Source organism: Gymnoscopelus braueri (assembly GCF_963280865.1).
Source record: "Gymnoscopelus braueri genome assembly, chromosome: 23".
Taxonomy (NCBI): Eukaryota; Metazoa; Chordata; class Actinopteri; order Myctophiformes; family Myctophidae; genus Gymnoscopelus; species Gymnoscopelus braueri.
This window is the reverse complement of record NC_137625.1, coordinates 21,267,129-21,280,584: the sequence shown is the minus strand read 5'-3', so window position 1 is coordinate 21,280,584 and position 13,456 is coordinate 21,267,129. Positions and strand designations below refer to the sequence as shown.

The window sequence follows — 13,456 nt, the reverse complement described above, 5'->3', positions numbered from 1 at the left end:
TTAATTCCAGTTGAGGACTACAATGTCAGGACATTCATTTTATACAGACGTAAAAACCTAGACTGGATATAAACTGAGGTACAATAAAGCAGCACAGGGAGATACACACTTCAAAAAATTACAGTTTGAACACATGTACAGTAGCTACCTTATGCAGTCTCCTGGCAAGAGTATACTTGTATCTTGTTTCTCATATTATTATAAGAAAAATGGAACTGACCATGAAATGAATCATGGGTTCTGGTTGAAAATAAAATGCACCCCACTAAACCTCAACAGTTTCCAAAGTGTCTTGAGTGAAACTTTTCACTCTAATTAACCGAAGTTCTTTGGAGCTTCAGTTACTTTTAACCAGCGGCTTCATTAATTAGGGACATGCACCAAAGACTTTTCCAAATTGCAGTTAGCCTACGCCATGGCAATACAAATCCTACCCAATTTGTTCTTTAGAAAACAGTCCTAGAAATAAAATGGCTAGGTAAGGAGAATTTTAGTAAACACATTGTCATATACATTATTCATACAACTGAGTATTATACGTATCAGCTATTGTCACAACAAAAGTGTTGCTTCTTATCAGGAACTAGGAAAAAGTCAAAACAACACATTATTACTACAAGTTGTTTTCTTTTATTCCCGCTGGTCTGTCGATGCTATAGGTGCCTACTGTCAACCTACAGGACATTTAAACGGAGAGGAGCCACGTTGGAACTAGGCAATGGTACTGTACGCCTCGTCTCCCTCTTTCTGCTTCCTCCCTGGAGACAAACCATGTCGTTAGTCCATCGGGGTGCGATCTCGCTTCTTTCCCTCCTTCTTTTGCTTCTTTGAGTCTGCAAGAAAATGGTAAATGGTAAATGGTAAAATGGTCTGCGTTGTAAATGGTAAATGGTCGTACATTCACACACCAAAGGCACCAACCCGTTCGTTGGGAGCAGTTAGGGGTTCTGTGCCTTGCTCAAGGACACTTCGACGTGAAGCCAGGGTTGAGCCGGGGATCACGACCAGGGAACCTTTCAATGGTCACTCTGCCTCCAGCCCCCAGTACTTTACTCGCTTTACTGTACTTGACAATTACTGTGCCCGCAAGCAATAATGTTTTACAAAATACAAAAAAGACACCTCATCCTAGAAGTGCTATATAACAAGCTTTGTTCCCCTCCTCTCCAGCTTATGATAATTAAACATGTGTTTTCTGCACCCCTAGAGTGCAGGTTACAGAGCTTTTAGAAGGCAATCACCAAACCGCAGTCCCGCCCGCCTCGCATCGGTTTTGATGAGTGAAGCCTGCAGCAACTGGCCAGAGGGGGTTGATTTGATGGCTCAGTGTGAACGGTGCTAGGAAAAAAAGGCTTTATCATCGTCGTACAAGAGTGGGATTTGGTGCCTCGCTGCCATGGCAGAAGCCACAGTCCCCATTTTTCTGCTCTGTGGCTTTGCCGCTCTATTGAACAGAAAGAGAGCGACACACAGCCTCCATCAATCAGTTTAGGTGGACGGTCAGTCTGTCAGACGGACGGTCCCTCAGATCATGTTCGTCCATTTGTCCGTATGTGTGTGTGTGTGTGTGTGTGTGTGTGTGTGTGTGTGTGTGTGTGTGTGTGTGTGTGTGTGTGTGTGTGTGTGTGTGTGTGTGTGTGTGTGTGTGTGTGTGTGTATATCGTGCGACTGCCTTTGTCACACCGTGTCTCTCTCCCTCTCTGCCTTGGCCTGTCTGAGTCGTGTCTCTGTGAATGCATGCATCGAATGTACACAGATTTGTCTTTTTTCCCCTCCTTCCATCAAACTGTTCCTGTCTGTAATCATGGCTACTTCCCCATATGCTCCCCTGTGTCTCTTATTTAGGTGCTTGATGCAGACGTAGGGAGGGAGTGAGGTAAAGCAGATAGGGGTAATTAATCTCCAATCATCTTCAGTACTGTATTCTCCTCTGGCAGGCTTTTTCGGGAGACTAGATGCCGTGTTCGGTGGGCATCAGAAAGACGCGCGAGTCGGCTGGCTAATCAACACTCGTGTGTTTTGCGCCTGCACCTGGATATACCGCCACATCAATATGGTTGATTGTGTTATTTAGAGTCTTGTAAACTCAGTCCAAATAATCTGCACAAAACATCAAGTGTCACTGTTATTTAGAGCAGGAAAAATGCAATATCAATGAGGTGAGATTGCTTTGGTAACCCTATGCACATTAAAGAAGCAATTACAGCAACAGACATAAGATCTCACTCGACGTTTTGAGGTCACAAAATTCACTGATTGCATATTGTCACTGTCGGGCAGAAACGCCATATTTTCATTGTTTCCTTTTATTATTAATGTCATACTTTGTCGTACAAGAGTGTCACACTAAAGTAGCAAAAACAGCCAATCTATAAGCTCACATTGTGAGCTTGTAAATCAGCTATTTCTGCAATTTTTTAAACAAAAGTATTAACAAGAGCTTGTGACTAAACAATAACAAACCTTGGATCCATTTCCTGAAAAGTAACAGCTTTGGACAAACCTTAACAAACCTTATGTTTCCATTTCCTGAAAAGTAACAGTTTTGGACATACAAGGTTTCCACCCGACAGCAACAATATCAATTTTAATATGGCAAACTTTTTTTTTATTTTTTATCCTGGGCGCTACACTCCCCCCGCCAGCCTAGGGAGCCCAGAGCCGAGCTCATGCCTCCTTCAATGCATGAGAGCCAACTGACCTTCTTGTCACCTGACAGGGGGGAGTTTCCCAGGTTGGACGTAGCGTGTGGAAGGAACACGTTATTCCAACCAGTTCCCTTCCCCTCCATCAGGCGCCCCGGCTGTCATAGGGGAGGCGGTATAGCGACCAGGATTACTACATGTTTTTGTGAGGGTATTAACTACCTTTGGAGACACGGGGAGAACATGCAAACTCCACACAGAGTAGGCCCTTTCGCCAACCCCACCTAGGGTATGTATGGGCGCTGATGATGCGGAGGAGAAGACACGCCCCCAGCGCCCACAGCGTCCCTGGCGGGAATCGAACCCAGAACCTTCTGGCTGTGAGGCGACAGCGCTACCGACCGTGCCACCCTGCCCCGAATATGGCAAACTTCTAAAGGCATGCAGGCAGGCGGTGAACAAGCTACAAGTTAAGCTTTGTCAATTCAATTTGAAACTTTTTAACATTCAAAACAGACACTTGGGGGAAATCTCCTCGGAAATCTCCTCTCGTCACACCAGTTGCAAACATCCATGGTGGGGTATTAAGATTTTCATGCGCGAGCAAGACCCCCATGGATAAAAACACGGAAATTGCTCTTCCGTTCAATTTGCTTGCTTTCATTTGTCGGAATGTTTTTATGAATTTATTTATCCTGCCTGATGTTTTTGTCAGCATATTATTTGTCCTCCCTGGGGAGCGAGATTGGAAGAGAGCTCTGTTCTCTCTGTTAGCGCCGCCTGTGAGATAGGAACTCTCGCACCATGCTACAGTGCGTTCCGCTGTATAGGCACATTACATTACATTGCTCCTCTCTCTCCCTCCACTTTGCCCCCTGTCTCTGGCAGTCTCATAATCAGACCAACACAGCTTTTCTCTCAGCCCAGATGTCGAGAAGCTGCCCCCAATGCAATAATAGCGTGCGTGACTCTGAATGCTCTCTCCCCCTGCATTCAGAGAGCAGAATAGCAGCAGTAAGCCGACGCCTTTCCTCGGGGACAGAAGCTAACACTGTAACCGCCGAACCAATTCAGAGATGCCAAATGTATTCCCTACCAAAGCCTTTTGTTTTCCCCCTGCAAAACAGGGGCTGCAGCAGCCCAACACGCTGGGTCACGGAGCTGAGGGATGGGGGATGGGGGTGGGGGTGGGGGGGTCCAGAAGGTTTCTACAGGTATTCATAATGTTTCATTTCTGTCACTCTTTATTCTTCCAGCCTTCCATCTCTCTTTCAGTCTGCCGGGGCACTTGTTTCATCAGGGTTAGACAGCAAAGGCATGCATGGCATGCTCTGAACCCCCGGATCTCTCCCCAGGCACCTCTTAGCATTGTCTCCTGCAGAATCTGTAAATGACAGATGCTATAGCCTCCTTCACAGCAACCTACCTGCTGCAGTTGGTGGTGTGTGTGTGGGGGGGGGGGGGGCTATCTCCAAGACCCCAGGTGGCTGTTTGGAATTCATACATTTGGAACATTTTCCTCTCACGTGACATCATGTTTGCACGTGTGCACACACACACACACACACACACACACACACACACACACACACACACACACAAACACACACACACACACACACACACACACACACACACACACACACACACACACACACACACACACACACACACACACACACACACACACACACACACACACACACACACACGGGACACAAAGCATTCACAATTCCCATCGCAGCACCACATCTAACCCCTTACCGACCTAAGTCCCCCCCTCCCCACCTTACCTGCAGGACCCCATCAACCTCTATTGCTTTCCCTGCAGTAACCCCTCTTCCTCTTCCAAAAGCTTATTTCCCAGCTGACAGACATGGGAAATAACACCTTTCTATGCTAGCCATGGTCTCTCCAGGTCTCTCTTCCCCGCTGTCTCCCTTCATCGTGGACACTGTCATTCATGCTTTTCATGCTGTTTCTCCTTTTGGCCTCAGCACAACCTCCCCAAACCCTTTCCTTCTCCTCAGGTTGCCTCCCGCCCTCATTAGAACGGATGCAATCGCAGTTACTGCTACACGGTAATATCCTCAGTGTTATAATTTAACCCTTAGGGTTTTACAAATGGATGAATTAACACTGAGGATTTAATTGCATGCATGCTGACCACTGTTCACACATTTCACTTTGATGTCTGTGTGCTCGCACATAGTGTAGAGATACATATGCACAGTAGGGCATTCACAAATAGTGATTTTTAGCATTCGAATTATTCGACCTATAAGTATTCGAATATTTGATTAATCGATTTTATTATTATTTTTTTATGGCATTGACGACTCGATTCAAGGAATGCGAGTTGATGTCACACCAGAGCTCACAGCTGTGTGTCTGCTGTAGAAAGCCACTGAAAAAAAAAAAAAAAAAATGTAATAGAATAATCGACTTTGATTACAGTGGTCGAATAGTGGTTTTGATAGTCGAATATTCGAATATTCGAATATTCGATTATTCTGTTAATGCCCTAATGCACAGCCAGATCCGGATGCAAGTAAGCATACTGTACACCAAGAGATGAGGTATTGTACACTTGCCTACCAACCTCAGATATGCATGTTAAGTAAAAGTACACCATGCATGCATGCATGTCATGAGTTCTTTTTGAGACTTTTTTTTTTACTTTTTCCACACAGAACCAGGAGATAACATGCATACAAACTGGCTCAATAGCGCCACGTGCCAAATCAGGACAATGTGGTATTGCAGGTAAAAGTGCTTTATAAGCCAGAGAGAAGTTAGTTGGAATAAGTATATCTGAGGCTTGATTAAGGCTCAAACCTTTTGAAAAACGTGTGAGGGACATAAACAATATGATATTAAATATTAAATTCAGGTGTAGATCCTTTAATTTGGACCATTTTCCTTTCACGTGACATCCTCATGGGCTTTTCATGGTCTTTTTTCGTAGTTTTTTTTATGCAGACCGTTCCACTGTTTCATTAAAACATTTGAGAATGAGCTAAAAGTCACGGCTCTCCGACTCCAGTGCTGCTCATGTTATTCAAGCTACCAGGGGACATTGCAACTCAAACAACAGAGATCAACAACAAAACAAGTGCATATCTGCGGCCGCCACTATATTGGTGACATAAATAAGGCTCTAACACCCCCATCTTCAGTCAGTCTCGCTAATGCTGTTCGTCACACTTCCCCAAATGACAGATTACTGTCACTCAGCGGCATCCAAATCAGCCAGATTCCTATCCACCTACTCTCTATACTGATGCACAAACTATCTACATTTGGATTCATTTTTTAAACCTACTGTATTAGATGTTTCCTAAAGTTCCCCCATTCCAGTTTTAACAGACATACGCCATCACTGAGTAGCAGCTGTTAACTATAGAGAAATAAAAGATAGCTAATGCTCCTACTTAAAAAACACCCTGTCACCATGCATTAATGATGGCCTGTCCAGTTAAATATTCAGAGGGAATTGACTCTCCCTTTGAAAGAGTTTGGCATCAATCTGGATTGAAGCAGCGCGCACACTATGGCTGCAGATAAATAGTAGACCAAAATACTATATATATTCTATATTAATAATATAAAATGATATCACACTGATGAGCCATTTGTTCTTTAACCAATTAAGATCTGAGGCCGATTCTACAAATGTCTTCTAAATCAGTTTTCTGAAAAACGTAAGTTGCTATATCAGCGGTGCTCAAACTTTTTCATGTCAAGGACCCCCAAAATTATATGTATTTGACCCGCCGACCCCCATCCCAAAATGTTTTGTTCCAGGGACCCCCCAGAAGCAAAGATTTGAGTTACAAATGTTCGCTTTAAAAATATATATATTCAAAGATTTGTACACATAAAAAAAAAAAAAAAAAAATAGCAGATCTACAAGCTCATAGCGCGGCACTCGGTGCCGCGCTATGAGCTTGTATATCTGCTATTTTTGAATAGCCAAAGTGTAAAACAATGCTTTTTACCTCAAAAGGACACAGATGCGTTCCAGGTCTTAATGCGTTAATACATAAAATGATATCCCACTGATGAGCCATTTGTTCTTTAATATCTACCGCCTGTCAATTCAGATCTTACCTCATCCCATGTGTTTTCATGACCTAGCTCAGAAAAGCCAGCGAAACGCCCACTGAATTCTGGGCGTTAGGCATGACTGAGGGAGTCTGAAAGCTTGCAATTACCGCTGAATACTGAGTTAACCTTTTCACCCCAGTATTCCACGGCTGCCCTTCACATCTCCCGAGGAGCCATGTAGGATTATTTCCACTGCAGCGATAGGGGGATACATATGAAGGCGAGACAGGGCTGGCAAATCCGTTTAAATCATTTAAAGGGTCAATTTCTTGTCCACAGTAGTTCTAACGTAGGTCAGTCCTAAAACTACTGTAAAGTAGGCCTTTATACCGTAGGAGTCAATGTTCCAGGACAATCCAAGGACAACAAGCACAGCAAAGATTAACTGAGAAGAATGACTTGATGTATTGTTGCTGTCATGCCATTTATAACCCCAGAAACACCCATTGCCTCATTTAATTTCATAATGTCTATGTCATATTGAATCCAACTGGGCAAATTAAGTTCCCTCTCTGTTCTTTTGTGCCTATTCCAGATTTCCATAATGTCTTCTTCTGGGTTCACAAGGTCTGGTACATTTAAAAAGGCTTTCACAGCCTGCTGTCTCTTTATCTCAGCAAACGCCGCAAAATGTATTAAAACATAATATATTCAAAATCTACTGTAGCATTTCGAGTAAAGAAGCACAAACATGCCCTGCATTAGATTATTGGCTTACGAGATTTAATATCCCCTTTAGCCACAATTAATTAACCAAACTAATTTAACATTCCCTGTAACTATACTGCTCCAATAAACACTAGACCACCACATTTTATAGCACTAATTCTCAACCTATTACATGTCCTTGTTTGATGTGTTTCAATGTTGTGATGGCATCTCCGCCGCCTGGATCTCTCTTCCTGCCGTGGACCAAGATGCCTGAAGACCAAGATGGTGGATCGGATTTCACACTCCAACTCCACCTTAACCGTTTCATCGGGAACGGATCTGTGTCATTTTAGATTTGAGCTATAATTATATACTATTATTTTAGTATTATTTTATACTTTTGGCTATTCAAAAATAGAAGATATACAAGCTCATTGTGCTACAAGCTTGTAGATCTGCTATTTATTTCTTTATATGAAAATGTGTGCAAATCTTTCAATATATGTTTTTTAAAGCGATTTTTTTTTTTGCTTCTGGGGATTCTAAGGTCTTCTAAAAAATGTTTATTAACTTACAGTATGTTGTTATAATATCAGTGGTTCTCAAACTTAAGGAACCCCCAAATTTGGCCGCTGACCCCCATCTAAAAATATTTTGTTCCACGGACCCCCAGAAGCAAAGATTTGAGTCACAAATGTTCGCTTTAAAAAAATATATAGTTCAAAGATTTGCTCAAAATTTCAAGATTTTTTAAAAATAGCCAAAGTATAAAATAATGGTTTAAGTGGTTACACAGATGTGTTCCCGGTCTTAATGAGTTAAACCTCACGCGATTGGCTTCTCTTCTCAATGTTATGAATATTGATAAGATTCTAAATTGAAGATGTACTGTAGATGTGTGGAGTTATCAGTAATCAAACCATCCAAATGGCCTTATCAAATTCCATGAGCAATTCTGCCAGGAAGAAATCTTCAAGTAAAATAATTTCACTCCAGATTTCCTTTTAACAATATCAGATGTTAGTCAATGGCAGCATTTCATTCCTCTTCATATTTGTTTTATATTTTGGATGCTACTAATCGCGCACGGGTCATTCAGCTCAGCTTTGTTCCCTTAATTAAAATGGTGAAACCGTTTGAAAACTTTATCCTTTGTATCCATCAAAATAACGATAATATGAAGGCCTCTCCCACAAACTCACTCTCAAAACTACACTGTAAAATCCTGTGCAAATTTCACCAAAATGAACAGTTACATTTCAGAGTTTTGCTGTGTATGTGGTTCGTCACAACAATTCATTCAGTCAATAACATGGATCTGAATATGCAATGAGTGTTACTGTATTTCCATCTCTCATCTTTTTATGTTTTTCATAAATTAATGCCCTTTATTATACTTCTTTTGACAGTGTCACACAAAACTGAAAATAGCCAATCACACAAACTCATACATCACGTTTATAATTATTTGTGTCTATGTATCTATGACATGCCCAAGATAGGGATGCCAGGTTGAAAGTGGTCACGTCTATCGTGTGTTTAATAAATATTTAGCGAATATAAGTAATAACAAGAGCTTGTGGCTAAATAATGACTACATTGGATCCATTGGAACATGTTCCTTTTTCCAAGTCCTGAAAAGTAACGGTATTATTTGAAAGGTAATGGAAGGTTTCTGCTCGACAGTGAAGATTCAGTATGCAGTGGTGGAAAAAGTACTCAAATTCTTTACTTGGGTAAAAGTACCAATACTGCGATATAGAAATACTCTGTTACAAGTAAAAGTCTAGAATTAAACATTTACCTGAGTAAAAGTACAAAAGTATTGGCATCAAAATGTACTTAAAGTACCAAAAGTAAAAGTACTAAAAGGTTTGAAAATAGACGATCTACAAGCTCACAACGCGTTGCGATGCGACGCGTTGTGAGCTTGTAGATCGGCTATTTTCAAATAGCCTATAGGTATAAAATAGGGCTAAAGTGGTTAATGTTTGTTTTATAATATAATGAAGGCAACTCTCCTACCGGATAATACCATCAGGAGAAGGCGTGCTCTACTCAAGGGGAGTCTTGAGGAGTAGTCTCTTGGGGTTAACTGGGTGCAGATTCTTGAGAATACATATAATAAAGGAACATCCGCACTCTCTTCAGTTATGTTCTTGGTTTATTCTGTTAAAGATGAACAGCCGCAGCAGACGTGTTTCGGCACGTCGGCCTTCCTCAGCGTTTCAAACTAGAATACATCAAACAGGAAGTGACATATATAGCTATGGCATATGCGATAGTGTACAGCTGATTCTCATTGGTGAATATAATTCACTTACAATTCATCATACTATTAATGTTTACATTAAGCATTAAACATAGTATTTGTTTTGTTAAAATATTCTTAAAGTTTCCACAAACACCACAACCAGAACAAACGATTCATAGAAAACATTTCATAGAAAACAATTCAATAATAATTCTTCATTCAATCCCTTTGGGAACTCAGTAATTAATACATATGGTTAAACATGACATATGTACACTGAGATTTCAAGGTTTAGAAGTAGTCAACCCACTGAGAAGAGGTGGGGACAGAGACCGGGTTCTATTACAAAGGGAGGCTTACTGGATCCATACATTAAATACTGAGTTCCCAAAGGGATTGAATGAAGAATTATTATTGAATTGTTTTCTATGAAATGTTTTCTATGAATCGTTTGTTCTGGTTGTGGTGTTTGTGGAAACTTTAAGAATATTTTAACAAAACAAATACTATGTTTAATGCTTAATGTAAACATTAATAGTATGATGAATTGTAAGTGAATTATATTCACCAATGAGAATCAGCTGTACACTATCGCATAGCTATATATGTCACTTCCTGTTTGATGTATGCTAGTTTGAAACGCTGAGGAAGGCCGACGTGCCGAAACGCGGCCGTTTCTCTAGATAGACATGTCTGCTGCGGCTGTTCATCTTTAACAGAATAAACCAAGAACATAACTGAAGAGAGTGCGGATGTTCCTTTATTATATGTTTTATGATATAATAATTTATATAAGTAACTAGTAACTAAAGTTTTCAAATAATTGTAGTGGAGTAAAAGTACAATATTCGGATCCGAGATGTAGTGGAGTAGAAGTAAAAGTATTGCTAATTGGATATATTCAAGTGAAGTACAAATACCTCAAAATTGTACTTACTGTAAGTACAGTACTTACAGTAAGTAAATGTACTTACAGTAGTTACTTTCCACCACTGACAGTATGTGACTGATGACTATAATAAGCCTACCTTGGAGCTTGGTCTTGGGAACCTTTCCACAGGGTTTGGTGGCAGTGACGGTGGTGGCACAGGTGGCATCCATGAGCGCTCGTTTCAGAACGCCCGTCCTGTTCTTCTTGCCCGTCGCCAGGTCACACTCTCCCCAGGCCTGGAAATCATACTTGCATTCGCCTGCAGCAGAAATCACAATGAACACAATCACCACTTTGATCAGAAAATCAGCTATGGAGTCTTTTTGTTCTGTGAACCTCTGTTCTCTTAGCACTGAATGGAGCCATTGTGTGGGACTAAATGCAACTGATCAAGCAGCAAATTAGGCGAAAATGACATAATTCAGCTTGGCTACATTTCTTAAAACATTCGACCGCTGTAATCACTCAGTGGAACCAAACGCCAGGAGCCTGGGGAGTAGTCAGCTGTGAGTCAACCACTTGAAGATGAACTTCTAATTTGCTCGGCTTTCATCCATTTCTTATCTGTGGAAACTGCCCGAGATCAGCAAAGCAGGTATAATTAACGTTTCGTTGTTGCACAAAGCCCCCACCCCAGCTTTTCAGATTCCCTCTTTTGTTTTTCTTCCCATGACCACCTAAACATTAGTGAACAAGGTGCTCGTCGCTTCATGCCTCAAACCATGTACTCTATAAAATCCTCAGACGAGTTCATTTAGCCATTTGTAACTCCAAGAGTGTATTGATGGAACCAAGGATCCCTGTGGTTCCATTCATACACTCGGAGTTGAATTAACACTCGGTTTTACAGTGTGTAGATAAATCAAAGCACATGTACTGCTGTCTGTCCCGGCCATCTTATGTTCTCCATGGAAATAAATCATTGGCTGTGCAACAAAAATAGTTTTTTTTTTTTAACTGCATTTCATGTTCAGGGATTCATTTGATTTTACATTCCTGTGAACTCATTCCCAGCTGGGCTGGAGTAGACTATAGAAACAACGCTATTATATCCCTCTATATCTGCGAATGTGTGTCTCCCATATCTCCCTCCATTATTTTTTGCTGGCGCTCAAGCCCGGCTCCCTCATGGCTGTGACACTCGTTGCTCATCTGTCTGCTAGCTTCCCCTCATGAAAGCTAGCGGCCCCAGCATGTCACCTGCCGCTGAGATGAGATCCCAGGGTACTCATCAGAGAGGGGAGAGGAAAGACGGTGAGAGGATAGTGGAGAGCGAGTGTCAGGAATCCACAACATTCAGCTCTGGAATCATGTGCAGCCATAGCTCTAATTTGGCTCTGAGAGGGCTCCCTATGCTGCCTCATGGGAATTTGGGCTGGCAGCCCACCACACACCAACACTAACATGGATGTACAGGTGTGCTACACACAGGGTCACCAGCAGATGCACGTCCACAGGGACACTCAAAAGATCTCTGTGTACTCTCTCTCCTGCAGCCAGGGATTGAATTATGGTGTGAAAGGAAAGTTTTGAAAAGAACGTTTGTGATTGAAGAGTCCCATTTCTAAAAGTGTGTCTTTAAAAGACCTGGCACTTTTTAGATTTGAGCTAAAAAGCATTATTTTACACTTGGCTATTCAAAAATAACAGATATACAAGCTCATAGCGCGGCATTCGGTGCCGTGCTATGAGCTTGTAGATCTGCTGTTTTTGAAAAATCGTGAAAATGTGTGCAAATCTTTGAATATATCTATTATTATTAAATAAATATCATTTTGGGGGTCCTTGACATGAAAAAGATTGAGCACCACTGACATAGAAACATAAGTTTTTCAGAATACTGTTGGGATTCAGAAGACATTTGTAGAATCTTCAGGTCTTAATGGGTTAACCGTAAATGATTCCAGTGGTAGCATCAAGACCATTGTGTCAAAAAAAGGTCATACGCCATGATGAACATGACGCGTGACCTATATATGAACTTGGATAGATGTATTAGTAGTAGTTGTTTGTAAGAAACTACAGCAGATAGGCTTTGCAAATGCTAAACTGCTCACTGGTAATCAGACATCACTTGGCACAGGGGCCTTAATTGAGCCGCTGCAGATTGTAGTGTTTTTTTCCCTTTGTGTTTACAATTAAGTGGCTTTTGTTCGTTATTTGTGTGAGATCCACATTGGACTGCCACGCCACCGATTGTTTTCGCTGGCGCTTCTGCCAATTTGCTTGGATTATTCCGACAGCAATTAAGAGAGCTTTTTACAGCGATAATTTTGTTTATTTATAAGGTTAGTTGGAATCACTGCTGTCAGTGATAACAATTATGTTTCCTTTTCAATTTGCCATTTTCACTCATAAGATTTGTCTTTCTTTTCTGTTTTGCAATTAACACAACTGCATTAAGTGGCGATGAAATATGTTCATCAGAGGATGGTGCAGGTCAGGGCAGGGTTTTCATAAAAACTAAAACTAAATTGAATACTACTGTAGGAGCCAAACATGTCAAATGGATTTATTTGACTATGGAAGGGCAATGGTTTTTGACGGCTGTTTAAATCACTGCGGCGCGAAATGTTTGGAGGAAATGTTGATTCATCTGTTTATGGAACCCAAAGCTATTGTTCTTTACGTGAAGTAATAAATTATTTTTGCATGAAGAACTGCCTGCATCGTATCTTTGGAACATTAACACACAGCCACCGGTACGGTATTAGGCCACACAAAATATCAGCGTGTCAGCCAGGTACGGGTAACGGGTAACTACGGGCTCAAACCCCTCAGTAGCTTCGGATGAGACTGAGCTCCTTTTTAACTACAAAAACTAAATCGACATGAGTCTCCAAAAAACGTAATAAAAATTATCAG

General features: G+C 41.3%; 1 protein-coding gene across 2 annotated transcripts in view; it reads right to left on the bottom strand.

Moving 5' to 3' along the window:
* Window positions 1-13,456, bottom strand: part of ptn (pleiotrophin) — an 84,733-nt gene continuing 71,277 nt past the window's right edge. For both annotated transcript variants that reach the window (XM_080421456.1, XM_080421457.1), the window contains 2 exons: window positions 10,689-10,850; window positions 1-833 (listed from right to left, as the gene is read on the bottom strand). In XM_080421456.1, the coding sequence (XP_080277582.1) occupies window positions 778-833; window positions 10,689-10,850 (218 nt within the window). In that variant the 3' untranslated portion in view covers window positions 1-777. The remainder of the gene's footprint in view (window positions 834-10,688; window positions 10,851-13,456) is intronic.